This window comes from Eulemur rufifrons, chromosome 15 (assembly GCF_041146395.1).
Source record: "Eulemur rufifrons isolate Redbay chromosome 15, OSU_ERuf_1, whole genome shotgun sequence".
Taxonomy (NCBI): domain Eukaryota; kingdom Metazoa; phylum Chordata; class Mammalia; order Primates; family Lemuridae; genus Eulemur; species Eulemur rufifrons.
In genome coordinates this window covers 3,232,160-3,243,814 of record NC_090997.1, presented here as the reverse complement: position 1 = coordinate 3,243,814, position 11,655 = coordinate 3,232,160, and the positions used below count along the sequence as shown (strand labels likewise).

Below are 11,655 nucleotides of genomic sequence, written 5' to 3'. Positions count from 1 at the left end.
CTGGCAGATCTTGTGGATTTGATCTTTCATTCTATTAACACATTAACAGAATGTGTATCACATTGATTGATGTGCGTATGTTAAACCAGCCTTGCATGCCAGGGATAAATAAATCCCACGTGGTTGTGATGTATAATTTTTTTTTTGATGTGTTGTTGGATTCAGTTTGCTAATTTTTTATTGAGGATTTTTGCATCAATGCTTATTGTAGAGATCGTCCAGCATCTCTACCAGTGTCACGGTGCAATGAAGAATGCTCCAGACCACAATCTCAGGCTGAAGGAGAAGGAGAGACTCTTTTCATTTCAAAGAGCTCTTGAGCCCCTCTAAATCTCTGTATTTATCATAGGGAAAGGTACATGTGTTTACAGTAAAGAACATATAGATAAAATCTTTGGTGTCATATAGTAAGCGTATTGTTCTAAACAAGTCTATTTAGTGATATGCATTAAACTTATAATTATCTTGCTATTTTCTTGTTGTTCCTTAAGGCCATAAAGAAAAGGGCAGGGACCCAACACCAGTCACACTTCCATACATTCCAAAGCCTGCTGTGTGCAGCCGGCTGATGACAATCATATCCCAAGTCCTGTTTGCAGGACTGTCATGTCCACCTTTCTCACAGTCCCTTCACTCAGGCCTTTATGCCTTCTCTAACATCCTCTACATTTATCAGAGAAATTAGCTTGAAGTTTTCTTTTCTTGTGATGTCTTTGTTTAGTTTAGTTATCAAGGTGATGGTGACCTTATAAAATATATTTGGAAGTATTTCCTCTAGCTCTATTTTTTGGAACAGTTTAAGAAGTATTGGTAATTATTTGAATGCTTGGTAGAATTCAGCTGTAAGGCCATCTAGTCCTGAGCTTCTTTGTTGGGAGTGTCTTAGTCTGCTTTATGTTGCTATAACAGAAGACCACAGACTGAGTAATTATAATAAACAAAAATTTATTTGGCTCACAGTTATGCAGGCTGGGAAATCCAAGAGCATGGTGCTGGCATCTGGCAAGGGCCTTCATACTGTGTCATCCCATGGAGGAATGCAAAAGGGCAAGAGAACATGCACAAGAGAGAGAAAGAAGGGGTGGGAGAGGGAGAAAAACTCATTCTTTTATTCAGAAACCCATTCTGATGATAACCAACCCTCTCCTGCAATAACATGAACTGATGAGTCCATTTATGAGGGCACAGCCCTCATAACTTAATCGCTTCTTAACTGTCCCTCCTCTTAACACTGTTGCATTAGGGATTATGTTTCTGACACATGAACTTTGGGGGACACATTTAAAATATGGAAGGAAATTTTTGATTACTTCTTAAATCTCTTTGTTATTGGTCTGTTCAGGCTTTCCATTTCTTCCTGACTCAATCTTGGTAGGTTATATTTTTCTAGGAATTTATCAATTTCCCCTAGGTTGTTCAATTTGTTATATCTGAGGCACCTGTTGTATTTTTTTCACTTTCACTTTTGATTTTATTTATTTGATTCTTCTTTTTTTATTAGTTAGACTAGCTAAGAGTTTGTCAATTTTGTTTATTTTTTCAAAAAACTAATTCTTAGTTTTAATCATTATTTCTATTTTTTTGTTCTCTATTTGATTTATTTCTGTTCTGATTTTTATTATTTAATTCCTTCTGCTAATTTTGGGTTTAGTTTGTTCTGTTTCTAGTGCCTTGAAGCATAATGTTAAACTATTTATTTGAAATCTTTCTTCCTTTTTTGATGTAGGCATTTATTGCTATAAACTTCCTTCTTATAACTGCTTTTGCTGCATCCCATAGATTTTGGCATGTTGTGTTTCTATTGTTGTTTGTCTCAAGATAACTTTTAATTTCTCTTTTGATTTCTTCTTTGGCCCATTTGTTGTTCAGGAGCATGTTGTTTAATTTCCACATATTTGTGACTTTTCCAAGATTCCTCGTATCTCATACCATTGTTGTCTTAAATGATACCAGATATGATTTCAATCTTCTTAAATTTGTTAAGATTTGTTTTGTAGCCTAATATATCCTGGAGAAGGTTCCACATGTGCTAGTGAAAACTGTGTATTCTGCTGCTGTTGGATGGAAAGTTTTGTATATGTCTCTTGGGTCCATTTAGTCAAAAGTGCTCTTTAAGTCCAGTATTTCCTTATTAATTTTCTTTGTGGTTGGTCAAGCTATTTTGAAAGTGAGGTACTGAAGTCCCCACTATTATTGTATTGCTATCCATGCTACTCCCCATGTTGGGGGGGATAGTTTCAGCTTTTGCTCTGGGGGTAGCTTAGTTTATAAACTCCGGGAAGCATCCTCAGCTGGGCTGAAACATGTAAGGATTGCAGGAGTCTCCAGTAGCAAAGACTGCAGGTGTTTATGGTGGTGATGGGGGCTTCTAGGGTCCTCTTATTTACCTTTTCCCCACAGGAGAAATCCCTCCTGGTTCTGAGATGATCCCAAGTGAGGGGAAGGGGTGGAAGAGGCAAGGTGTTGGTTTCCTTTCTCTATGTGGTCGTCTGGATTTCTGTGCTCTACAGAGTGTCAGTTGCATTTTTACTGTTCTCTGGTGCTCTCCTTTAGTTATTTTGGTCAAAATATAGTTGTTTACTTTTTTGGGTTTTTTGGGGGGGGAAGAGAGCTAGAAGCTTCTAGTTGACCATCTTTCCAACTTTATTTATAGGAATGTTACATGGTATTTCCAGTTTTAACTTTTTGCAGATAAAAAATAATTTCTTAGGATTAATTTTAATCTGCTATATTAACATCATATGAAGACTTGAATGCATCTCTCTAATAAAATGCAAATTCAATTAAATTTACTTTCATCAATATTTTATTAGGAGGGGTCTAAGCAGGGCAGCATTTGCATATATCTGGGAATCTCATCACAGTGTCATTCAATATAACCCTTAAGTTACAATAATGTACACACACACTCACACACATACACACCCATCTCCAGAATGAATCATTGAAATTTACAAAAAATTCATTCAAAATCCTATTTTGAATATCTTATTGCCAAAAACTTCTTGGCACATTTGTGTATTTTTCACTTGACCTATATTTTCATGTTCACCTCTGGTTCAGAGTCTCTGCAGAGTCCTAGTCTTTATTTTTAATTGTTCTTCTACCTCTCCCTTGCAGGTAACTTTTTTCCCCTTGAATCTTCCCTACCCTCTCACCAAAGTAAACATGTATCAAGATCTGTTGCTGATAACATACCCTGACTAAATATTTATGGGCCATAAGGAGGGGACATATCACTTTTTTCAAATATCACAACTTCTTGTCCTAAGAATTTCCTTAGCAATTTCTTCAACAGCGATATGTCACTGACCACTACCTATTCACTCAGTCCCCAATCTCAGCCTCTGTCATTCTGGAGAGAAAAAAGAAATCCTCCAATTATGAAAATAAATTAATCCATAGTTTTATGTTTGCATCTCCTAAATCATTAAAAGCTCAAACAAACGTACCTTTCATATAATATGTTATATTTTTATTATAAATTAATTATGGATGTAACTAGCACTGTTTTCTTATATATTTGTATACTGTGTTTAAGGCCCTGACTAAATATTAAGATTATTCAAATCCTACCAATAACTCTGCAAGGCAATATTATTACTCCCACTTTACGAATAAACAAAATAAGACTCAGGAATATTAGATAATTTATCCAGTGTTATAAAGTTTAAAGTTCTAGCTATAAAATGCTGAGTCCTGGATTTAGATTTAGGCTTCTTTCAATAAAACTATACTGTATCTATTATTCTGCTAATCTTTTATCTTTTTTTCCTCAGTGAAATTTTAAGCTCACTAATGCAGACAGCATGGACAGGGGCAACCTCACAGATTTTATGGCTGTTCCATAATACTACCCTAGATGCATGTATGGCCCCAGTGGTTGCAGAGTAGAAAGTCTGAAGAAATGTGCCTAAAATAATTTCAAGAGGAAAAATAACTCCAAGTCAGGTCACATACTCTCAAGAATGAGGTCTTAGACTTATCCACAAGAACCAGAGGATTCCATATGTTGATTCATTTCCCCTAGGTTACAGCGAATTTGGTGGAGGACACATACAGGAGTCACTTACAGTGACTGCTATATTATCTCAACGGTGGGCTCATGCTTTCCTTAGCCAGGAGGGTGACGGAATAGGAAGCTGGGGATATTGGGGTATTTTACTGCTCCCCAGGACATACAGGGATGCAGAGGGGATTCAGTGACCCTGATTTAGGATTATCTGCCTAGAAGCATTTGCAGCAATATTCACTCCACTGTCTCTGACATGCGGTGGTGGCACAGGGAAATCTATGTTGTTGTCTTGCAGGGTTTCACCAACTAGACCCCTTCAGCTGGGATTATGTCTGTGGTTTCTAAGCCCCCTCCCTTTTCTCATTGTCATTAACTTTAAGTAAGGGCAATATATTAGGTCCTTCTCAAACACCAACATCATTGTCTTATTCTGTTGCTCTTCTGACTTACATTTATTTTCCTGCCTAGAGAACTTTTATCTCCTCAAGGGTAAGGAGGGGACAGAGGAAAGCTGCTACTATCATCATAAACTCTTCGCAAATGTAGAATTTTGGCAACAATTTTTGACTTTTGGCACCGAAATTCTGACTTTTAGTATTTTCAAGATTCAAAATTCCTTTCTCCTAAGTTACTTCTCTGTTAGAACTTTTAAAAGCTATATTATTATAGCTTTATAATAATAAATAATAAACCAGACTTATTTGGTTTTTGCTTTTCTACTATAATAAATATATATCACAGAGCACACATATGACCTTCATCGATGCCTGAATTGAGGGGTAGCTGTCAGGGGCCAACTGTGTGAACCATAGGAAGAAAAATATATTAACCTGTGCTAAGATCTAAAATTATTATCAGCCTATATTTGGTTGTTCTTGTGTTACTGGGCATGGAACATGATCGGAAAATGAGATTAAATGAGTCTGAACCATAAGGGTCTTCCAGTCTTAGCCATGATTCTAGTCAGACCTGAGGTGAAAGACAAAAAGAAAAAAAAAAGAAAATCCAATAAAAGACCTCAGAAGGGGAGATTTATTGCTTCCATGAAGATATTGGATGAGGGTCACTGAGGGATTAGGTAGCTGGATGGAATATTCCAGGCATTCCATAGTAGGTAACAATTGAGAGAAGAAAAAATTCAGGCCATCAGGGGAGAATTCCAAGTACATGTGAACTCTGAGTGGATACAGCACCTTAAGTCTCAGAGAAGAGGTGAGAGCAGAAGCGTTTGGAGGAGAGAGGAGGGGTGATGAGCTTAGGACTAGACCATCTAGCACATCCACTCTTCTGCTCCCGTGGAGGGACAATGCACCTGCAACAGGACAGACATGAGATTGGTGGGTCTTAGGGAACTTCTGTGCCATCCCCGTGTCACTTTACAACCATGTTTGTTTGTACAACCTCCTCCCACTTTCCTTCTTCTTATACTGTGGCTTCAGCTCCAGCAAATCTGAATTCCTACCTCCTTTCCAACGTGCGATTCACAAGGGCCCTTGCCGTCTGGAGGCACCACCCGAGCGCAGGCCTCGGATGATGAGGACGGTGCCCACCACGATGCCCACAAGGCCCACAGCCAAGCCCAGGGCACACACCACAGTCTCCGTCAGCTCTGACATAGGGGCTGGAATCTCAGGTTCTGCAAAAGTGAAGTTGTAGAGGTCAGAACACAGAGTGTGTTCATGTGCATGCATAGGGGATGGGGTGACGGGGGGTCTGCAGAGACTTGGGGTACCAGGCTTAGGGAGGAGAGTGAAGTCTATCATTGGAAACGCTTAGAAAAGTGTGGAAAATAAGTTTTGGGCCATGAGAGTTAGGGGCTTAAGGGCAGGATGTTCTGTACTTGACAGACAAGAAGGCACCCAAAGTGGTGGAACTCATGCATACCCCAGTGTTTCAGAAGTGGCTCATCCAGGCCCCAGTGCTCCACCTTGCAGTCGTAAATCTCATCAGCAGAAGGAAGGAAGGTGAGGTAACTGATCTTGAGGAAGGAATGATCACTGTTGGAGAGGAAGCTGGTCTCAGAAACACCTTCTGTGACTGAGTGCCCATTGCCCAACCAGCTGATGTTGATCACAGGAGGGAAGATGTTGTCCACGAGACAGATGAGGGTGTTGGGCTGACCCAGCATCACAGGAGACTTGGAGAACACCGTCACCTCGGGAACCTCTGTGGTGAGGAAAGAGCACTGATGTGGATTGTGAGCAGCTCTGCCCTGGAGTTCTGCACTGCACCCCGGAGGAGCCTCCCACAGATGTTTCCCTACCTGGTAGCTGAAGAGGTTTTGTTTCCTTTCTGCTTGGGAAACACTGTATTTTGCCTGCACTTTGTCAATGTGCCCTTCTTCTGTGAGTATCCTTATTAAGGTAGGAGGTCTATGTGATCTCTCCTTGAAGGACTTAAGGAATGCATTATGGGAGTATGGACCTTTGCATTATAAGAAAAAGTGTTATTTGTGAAACGATTTCTGCAATGAGACTTACCATGAGACTCGGGGACTCCTTGGGAAGGAGGAGTTTTATGTGGTGAGTGGGTAGCTATCCCTAGGGAAGAAGGGAGTGCGGCCTAGTATGAAGGGATAGAGTCAGTAAAGAGAGGCAGGATGATAGACACATACTGTTGGTAGCAGCCGTAGAGTTGGAGCGTTTGGTCAAGATGTCCAAGTTGTGTTTTAACACAGCTATGTTTCTGAGTGCACCCTGTGGGTCAAAACGTCTCAATTTGCTAAACTCAGGCAGCTGCCAGACAGTCTCCTTCCTCTGCAGGTCCACATAGAACTCCTCATCTCCATCGAATTCATGGGTGTACTGGCCAGAGGGGCCGTAGAACTGGTAGACGTTTATGCCGTAGGCACCAACGTGGTCAGCTGATGAGTGAGGGTGATAAGCAGGAAGGCGGAAAACAGAGGAATAAAGAAACTTATTAGATAAAGTGACAGAAATGACTTTCAAATCTTGTGGGCTTCATCTCTGGCACAGTCTCTGGACAACATTCTCACCACCCGCTTCCTCCCCGCTTAGTGTTGGCAGTTGTTCAGTTAGAATCCAGCCTGTCTTTCCCACGGCGGTGTTCGTTCCCCAAGGGGGAATCACATGTCTTATTCCCTGCTACTCCTTGAGTGCCTAGCTCAGTGTCTGGCACATCATAGGCTTGTAATAAGCATTGCACTTGAATGAAAGAGGGAATGAATGAGTTATCACAGTATTTAGCTTCTCAGAGATTCGGTTTACTTCCTTCTGCTACCTAAATTTCGTCTGTCTCTTCATTCTTTCACCAGTTAATAGCACATTTATTATGGTTCCTTTTCCCAAGACTGGCTCAGAGCAGGGCATTTTCTACACAGGGACCCTTTCTTTTTGTTTTTTTTCACCAAAGAAATCACACAGGATCTTATTATTTTAAAAGGATTTCTTCTAACTGTTATAGGGCATAGGAAAGAGCATAACAAAAACAGAAACAACATTACAAAATATATAAAAAAAAGTAGACAATGCTTTTAAAGGTCTCTGTTTTGCTAACAAAACAGTAGCGGTCCTTAGAGGAGAGCACCTGCTTTCTTCTGAAATAAAAATGGTAGCGTTATTAGTTTTTAGATCTCTGTCATTCCCCACCCCTATTTTTTTTTTTCTTAGAGGAGGTTATTAACCTCTCTCCTTTTTCTGACTGGACACTTACATTCACTTGAGGACTCAAAGAAAATTAAGGCCCTTTTTCTCAAATGTACATACAGTGTAGTAGTCTGAGGATGCCAAGGCAGAACGGCCACCAGTGCAGGATGACTCCACCCGAATGAGGCTGACTGGCTACTTTTGGCAGGACATACATGAGCCCTTCACCGTTTCTTCCCTCCCTCCCTCCCTCCCTTCCTTCCTTCCTCATTTACTGAGCATCAGCAGGCATCAGACATGGCAGGGGGCAAGGAGTAAGACACCAAGCAGGCATGGTCTTCTGTCAGGGAGCTCACTGAATAGAGGGAGTAAAGGAGTAAATACGATATACGGCGGTGAGTCCTGCAATGAGGATATCGACAGTCTTATACTCCAACATCCTCCACAAGTATCTGCCAATTAAACCGAACTGCCTATATTACTAGTTTTTGCAGGGGTCTGTTTTTCTTCCTGAAATAAAGTTATCATTTAGGACTTCCTGGAGACCTCTATTCATCCTTGGAGTTTCTGCTTAGTTGTCAAACTTTTAGCTAAGTCCTCTTCTAATCAATATGCTTTTGACCACATATGACCTCCAAGTCCTCCATCCCAACATCCCACTCTCCAGGTTTGTCTGTTCCTCTTCCAGTTCACTTTCTTCCGTATCCAGTATGACTACTTTGGTTGATCACTTACCAGGCTTCCAACGAAGCCTCCTTATCCTTATCACTCCCAAAGCAAGCAATAAACCTTGACTCCTTTTTCAAACATGAATATGTGCAATCATTCTTTTCACCTGATTCTTGTCCTGGGATGCCAGGTATTGCTGGAGGACCTCGCACTGCTGTGCCAACTGGAACCAAGTCACGTTTATAGTTCCAGCCTCAGCTGTGTCCACTGTCCTGCTCAGCAGTGGTTCTTCTGCTTTCCTGCTCCCAGTACTGTTTCCATCACTAGTCTGTGCACCCTCTAGGGAGCAGGTAGCATGACTTTTCATCTTGGAATCCCCCAAACTCAGCTCATTGTGTGCTAAAAAATATGCATTGAATGACAATTGCTATTTTCAAGGATCACACAGATTTGGGGAAGACTGACAGGCACACAGGCAGCAGAGCCACATGCAGGCCAGGATCAGCCATGACCAGGGCGGCCTCATGACTTGCGAGCCCCATGCAGCGCTGCTTTCATGGGCCCCTTCCTCCATAAAAGTATTAAAAATTATATTTTATGAAAGTATTGGTATAAAGACAAAGATAATCCAGGCCAAATGAAAAGTTAAAACACTTTCTTAGACTCTAAAACTTCATTTTTTTCTAATTTAAAAAATTGAAACATTTGCATGCAACCCTACAATATCGCAGGCCCTCAGTACTGCTCCGGCTCTGCCTGATGGACAAGTGGAGGCTGACCAGGGCATTCAGGTGTGACGATGAGAAAGGAAACGTGGAACCGGCACTGCCAGCCAGAGCCACAATGGGAGCAGCCGAGGACAAGGAGCTGTGGACGATCAGCGCACCTTCCCTTTCACTTCCCCTTTTAACCATTTGACTTTTCAACTTCTGTTTTTACAGACCCACTGTGTTCATGTCTGCAGGGAGCCAAGGAGGGATCCTGCAGGGGGTGGGGGGGTGGGGGGTAGCGGGGAAGAGGGATAAAGGCATAAAGGCATAGGCATGTCTGGGGGGTGGGGTGGGGAGTGGACGTCAAAGACAGAGGGGCCTGAAGGACCAAAGGACTAGGCTGTGCCTGCCCATTTCCCTTTCACAGCACACCCTTGGACGGGGCGAAGAACAGGTAATTTGGGTTGATAATTTGAGAATAAAATAATTTAATTCACCAAGTTTTTCATCATAAATTGCCCAATTTTAAAATAAAAATATATTCCTTACTTTGATAAAGAAAAAATATGAAGCTGTATCTGTAACAGGAATAAGTGAAAAAATAATAAGCATTGACATTTATATGTTTTCACTGTTTATAGAACATACCTACATACCCGTTTATTTGATTACTTGTGAGGTGACAGGCATGGGGCAGCTGAGATTGAGGACCACGTGGTAAATGACTGTCTAGAGGCATCCAGCCCGTGGACTCCTCCACCCACTCCCCACCTGTGCCCGTTCCCGTCACTGAGATGTGTGTAAGTCTGAGACCAAGAAAGAGAGCATCTTTCTGTGTGTCTACACAGCATACATAACTCATGGAACTGTTTACCCCAAGATAGACTACAGGAGACATCTAAAAACTTCAAAAGTTGTTCAGAGAAATTTGGGAGTAATAGTTCATAAATATTTTATAGTGAAAAATACTCCACTCATGGAAACATCCCTAATCTTTGAGGCAATCGAGATGGAATGCCATAGAGACCTCCAGGCTATAGTCACTGTATCCAATAATACAAACAGAATAATGTCCCCGGTGGACTCTCAACAGCACAGGTAGCAAAGAGAGTAGGTTGGGGCTCTGGTTTCCTGAAGGAGGAACAGTCATAATTTTTAAATCTCTTAATATTGAAAAGGCCCCTGAGAAATCTCTGCTATTTCTTGGGAAATCTGTCTCTTTTCCCTTCAGTGTCCTGTTTTCCCACTCCAGAGCACATCCCTCGGCCGAGCACTCACCCACAATGTCTTCCCCTCCACAGGGGCCCACCATGGTGGCCAGGGCCAGGGCCCCCAGCATCAGAGATGTGTGTAGGATCATCCTCTTCCCAAGCTGGTCCCAGCAGCTGCTGTTCTGAGTTGTAGAGCAATTGTGAACACCCAGGGAAGGAAATCTAAAGACGCCCAAGCCAAACCCTGCCAGATCAGGTTTTGGCCAATCAGAAAAATCCTCTGTGGTGACGCTTCAGTTGCCAGTTGCAGAGTTTGTAGTAAGAGGCCTGGAAGGAGAGAGGGGAATCCCCAGGTTGCGATGCAGCCTCCACTGAGAGTGGACCCTGGAGAATTTTCTATGAATGGAGGGAGGATACTAAATCGGAATCGTCTCTCCTGTGTGTATGTCTGCTGGTGGCAAGGGGGTGGGGGTTTCTGAGCAGCGTCATGGATAGACGAGGTCGTCAATACTATGGTATCCTTCATGATTTTCTGGTTGCAACTTCCGGGAATAATTTTCTGAGTTGATTTCCCTCCTTGGAAGTCCCCATCCCCTCCCCTTTCTTTGGCTTCTACACATGGGTTAGCTGTCTTTCTTTTTGCTTTTATGGCTCATATGGAATTCTCCAAGTTTTGGGTTGACCTATGGATCTTTGTGGATAGTAGCCAAGCAATATCTTTGCGTTTTCTACTAGTATAAATCCAGTTGGGTGAGTTCTTCTTCTCAAGCTCTCAAAAGCTCCAGGTGTTTTAGTCCAGGGCAGTAAAAGGGGTTATGATGTCATGTGGAGCTGCTGTCAGTGGCCGTACGATCTTTCATACAGATTGTTTCTTCGCCCTGAGTGATCTTTATGCCCTGTGCTCTGGTGCTGCTTGACTATGTCTAAAGGAAATTTAGGGACATTGATTACGTTCAAGAATGCTCTGGCCGGTTCAGTTACTCTAAGTTTTTTTTTTTTTTTTTTTAATTTAAGCATATTGAGTCACATGTTGAGGGTAGAATGAGGGGAATTGCTGTGACTTAGAAAATTGGTTTCCTTTCCTTAAACTATTGCATCGTTGCATGTTTGTTATCCTGCAACATTAAAATTCCAGATATTTGTAAGGGACTAGGGGTTGAGCTAAAGTTAAAGGCAGTCATTAGAACAAGACATTTTTTTTCAGAAGAATGTATGTTATAGAAACCACAAGTTAATGTAAGTTCCGTTTAGAATCATTCTGTCCCTGTTAGATGGCCAAGTTTCTCAGCACTCTGTCTTACCTCACAGTGACAGACTGTAAAAAAAAAAAAGATGAGACAAAAAATGCCCTGACCTGTGGGAGCTGCCTGGGTACAATTAACCTGGACTTGGTGTTGCTGCGAGCTAGCATGGTACTCACAGTTAGGTTTTGGCATTCTTCTGTT

The 11,655-nt window shown here is 41.7% G+C and overlaps 1 protein-coding gene across 1 annotated transcript; it reads right to left on the bottom strand.

Annotated features, from left to right (window-relative positions):
• Positions 1–5,059: 5,059 nt before the first annotated feature.
• LOC138395879 (HLA class II histocompatibility antigen, DQ alpha 1 chain-like) lies at positions 5,060–10,412 on the bottom strand. Its single transcript, XM_069488915.1, has 5 exons — positions 10,278–10,412; positions 6,630–6,878; positions 5,900–6,181; positions 5,478–5,651; positions 5,060–5,327 (listed from the first exon to the last, which is right to left on the bottom strand). The coding sequence occupies exons 1-4, from the start codon at positions 10,357–10,359 to the stop codon at positions 5,497–5,499; spliced, it is 768 nt and encodes a 255-aa protein (XP_069345016.1). The 5' UTR covers positions 10,360–10,412; the 3' UTR covers positions 5,060–5,327; positions 5,478–5,496.
• Between the last annotated feature and the right edge of the window lie 1,243 nt (positions 10,413–11,655).

Excerpts from the sequence above, each read along its gene's own strand:
- LOC138395879 (XM_069488915.1), bottom strand. The coding sequence starts at position 10,359 with ATGATCCTACACACATCTCTGATGCTGGGGGCCCTGGCCCTGGCCACC. Across the intron at positions 6,182-6,629 it reads CTCTACGGCTGCTACCAACA|AGGTTCCCGAGGTGACGGTG; the intron begins GTATGTGTCTAT and ends TCCTCACCACAG. Across the intron at positions 5,652-5,899 it reads GCCACTTCTGAAACACTGGG|AACCTGAGATTCCAGCCCCT; the intron begins GTATGCATGAGT and ends TCACTTTTGCAG.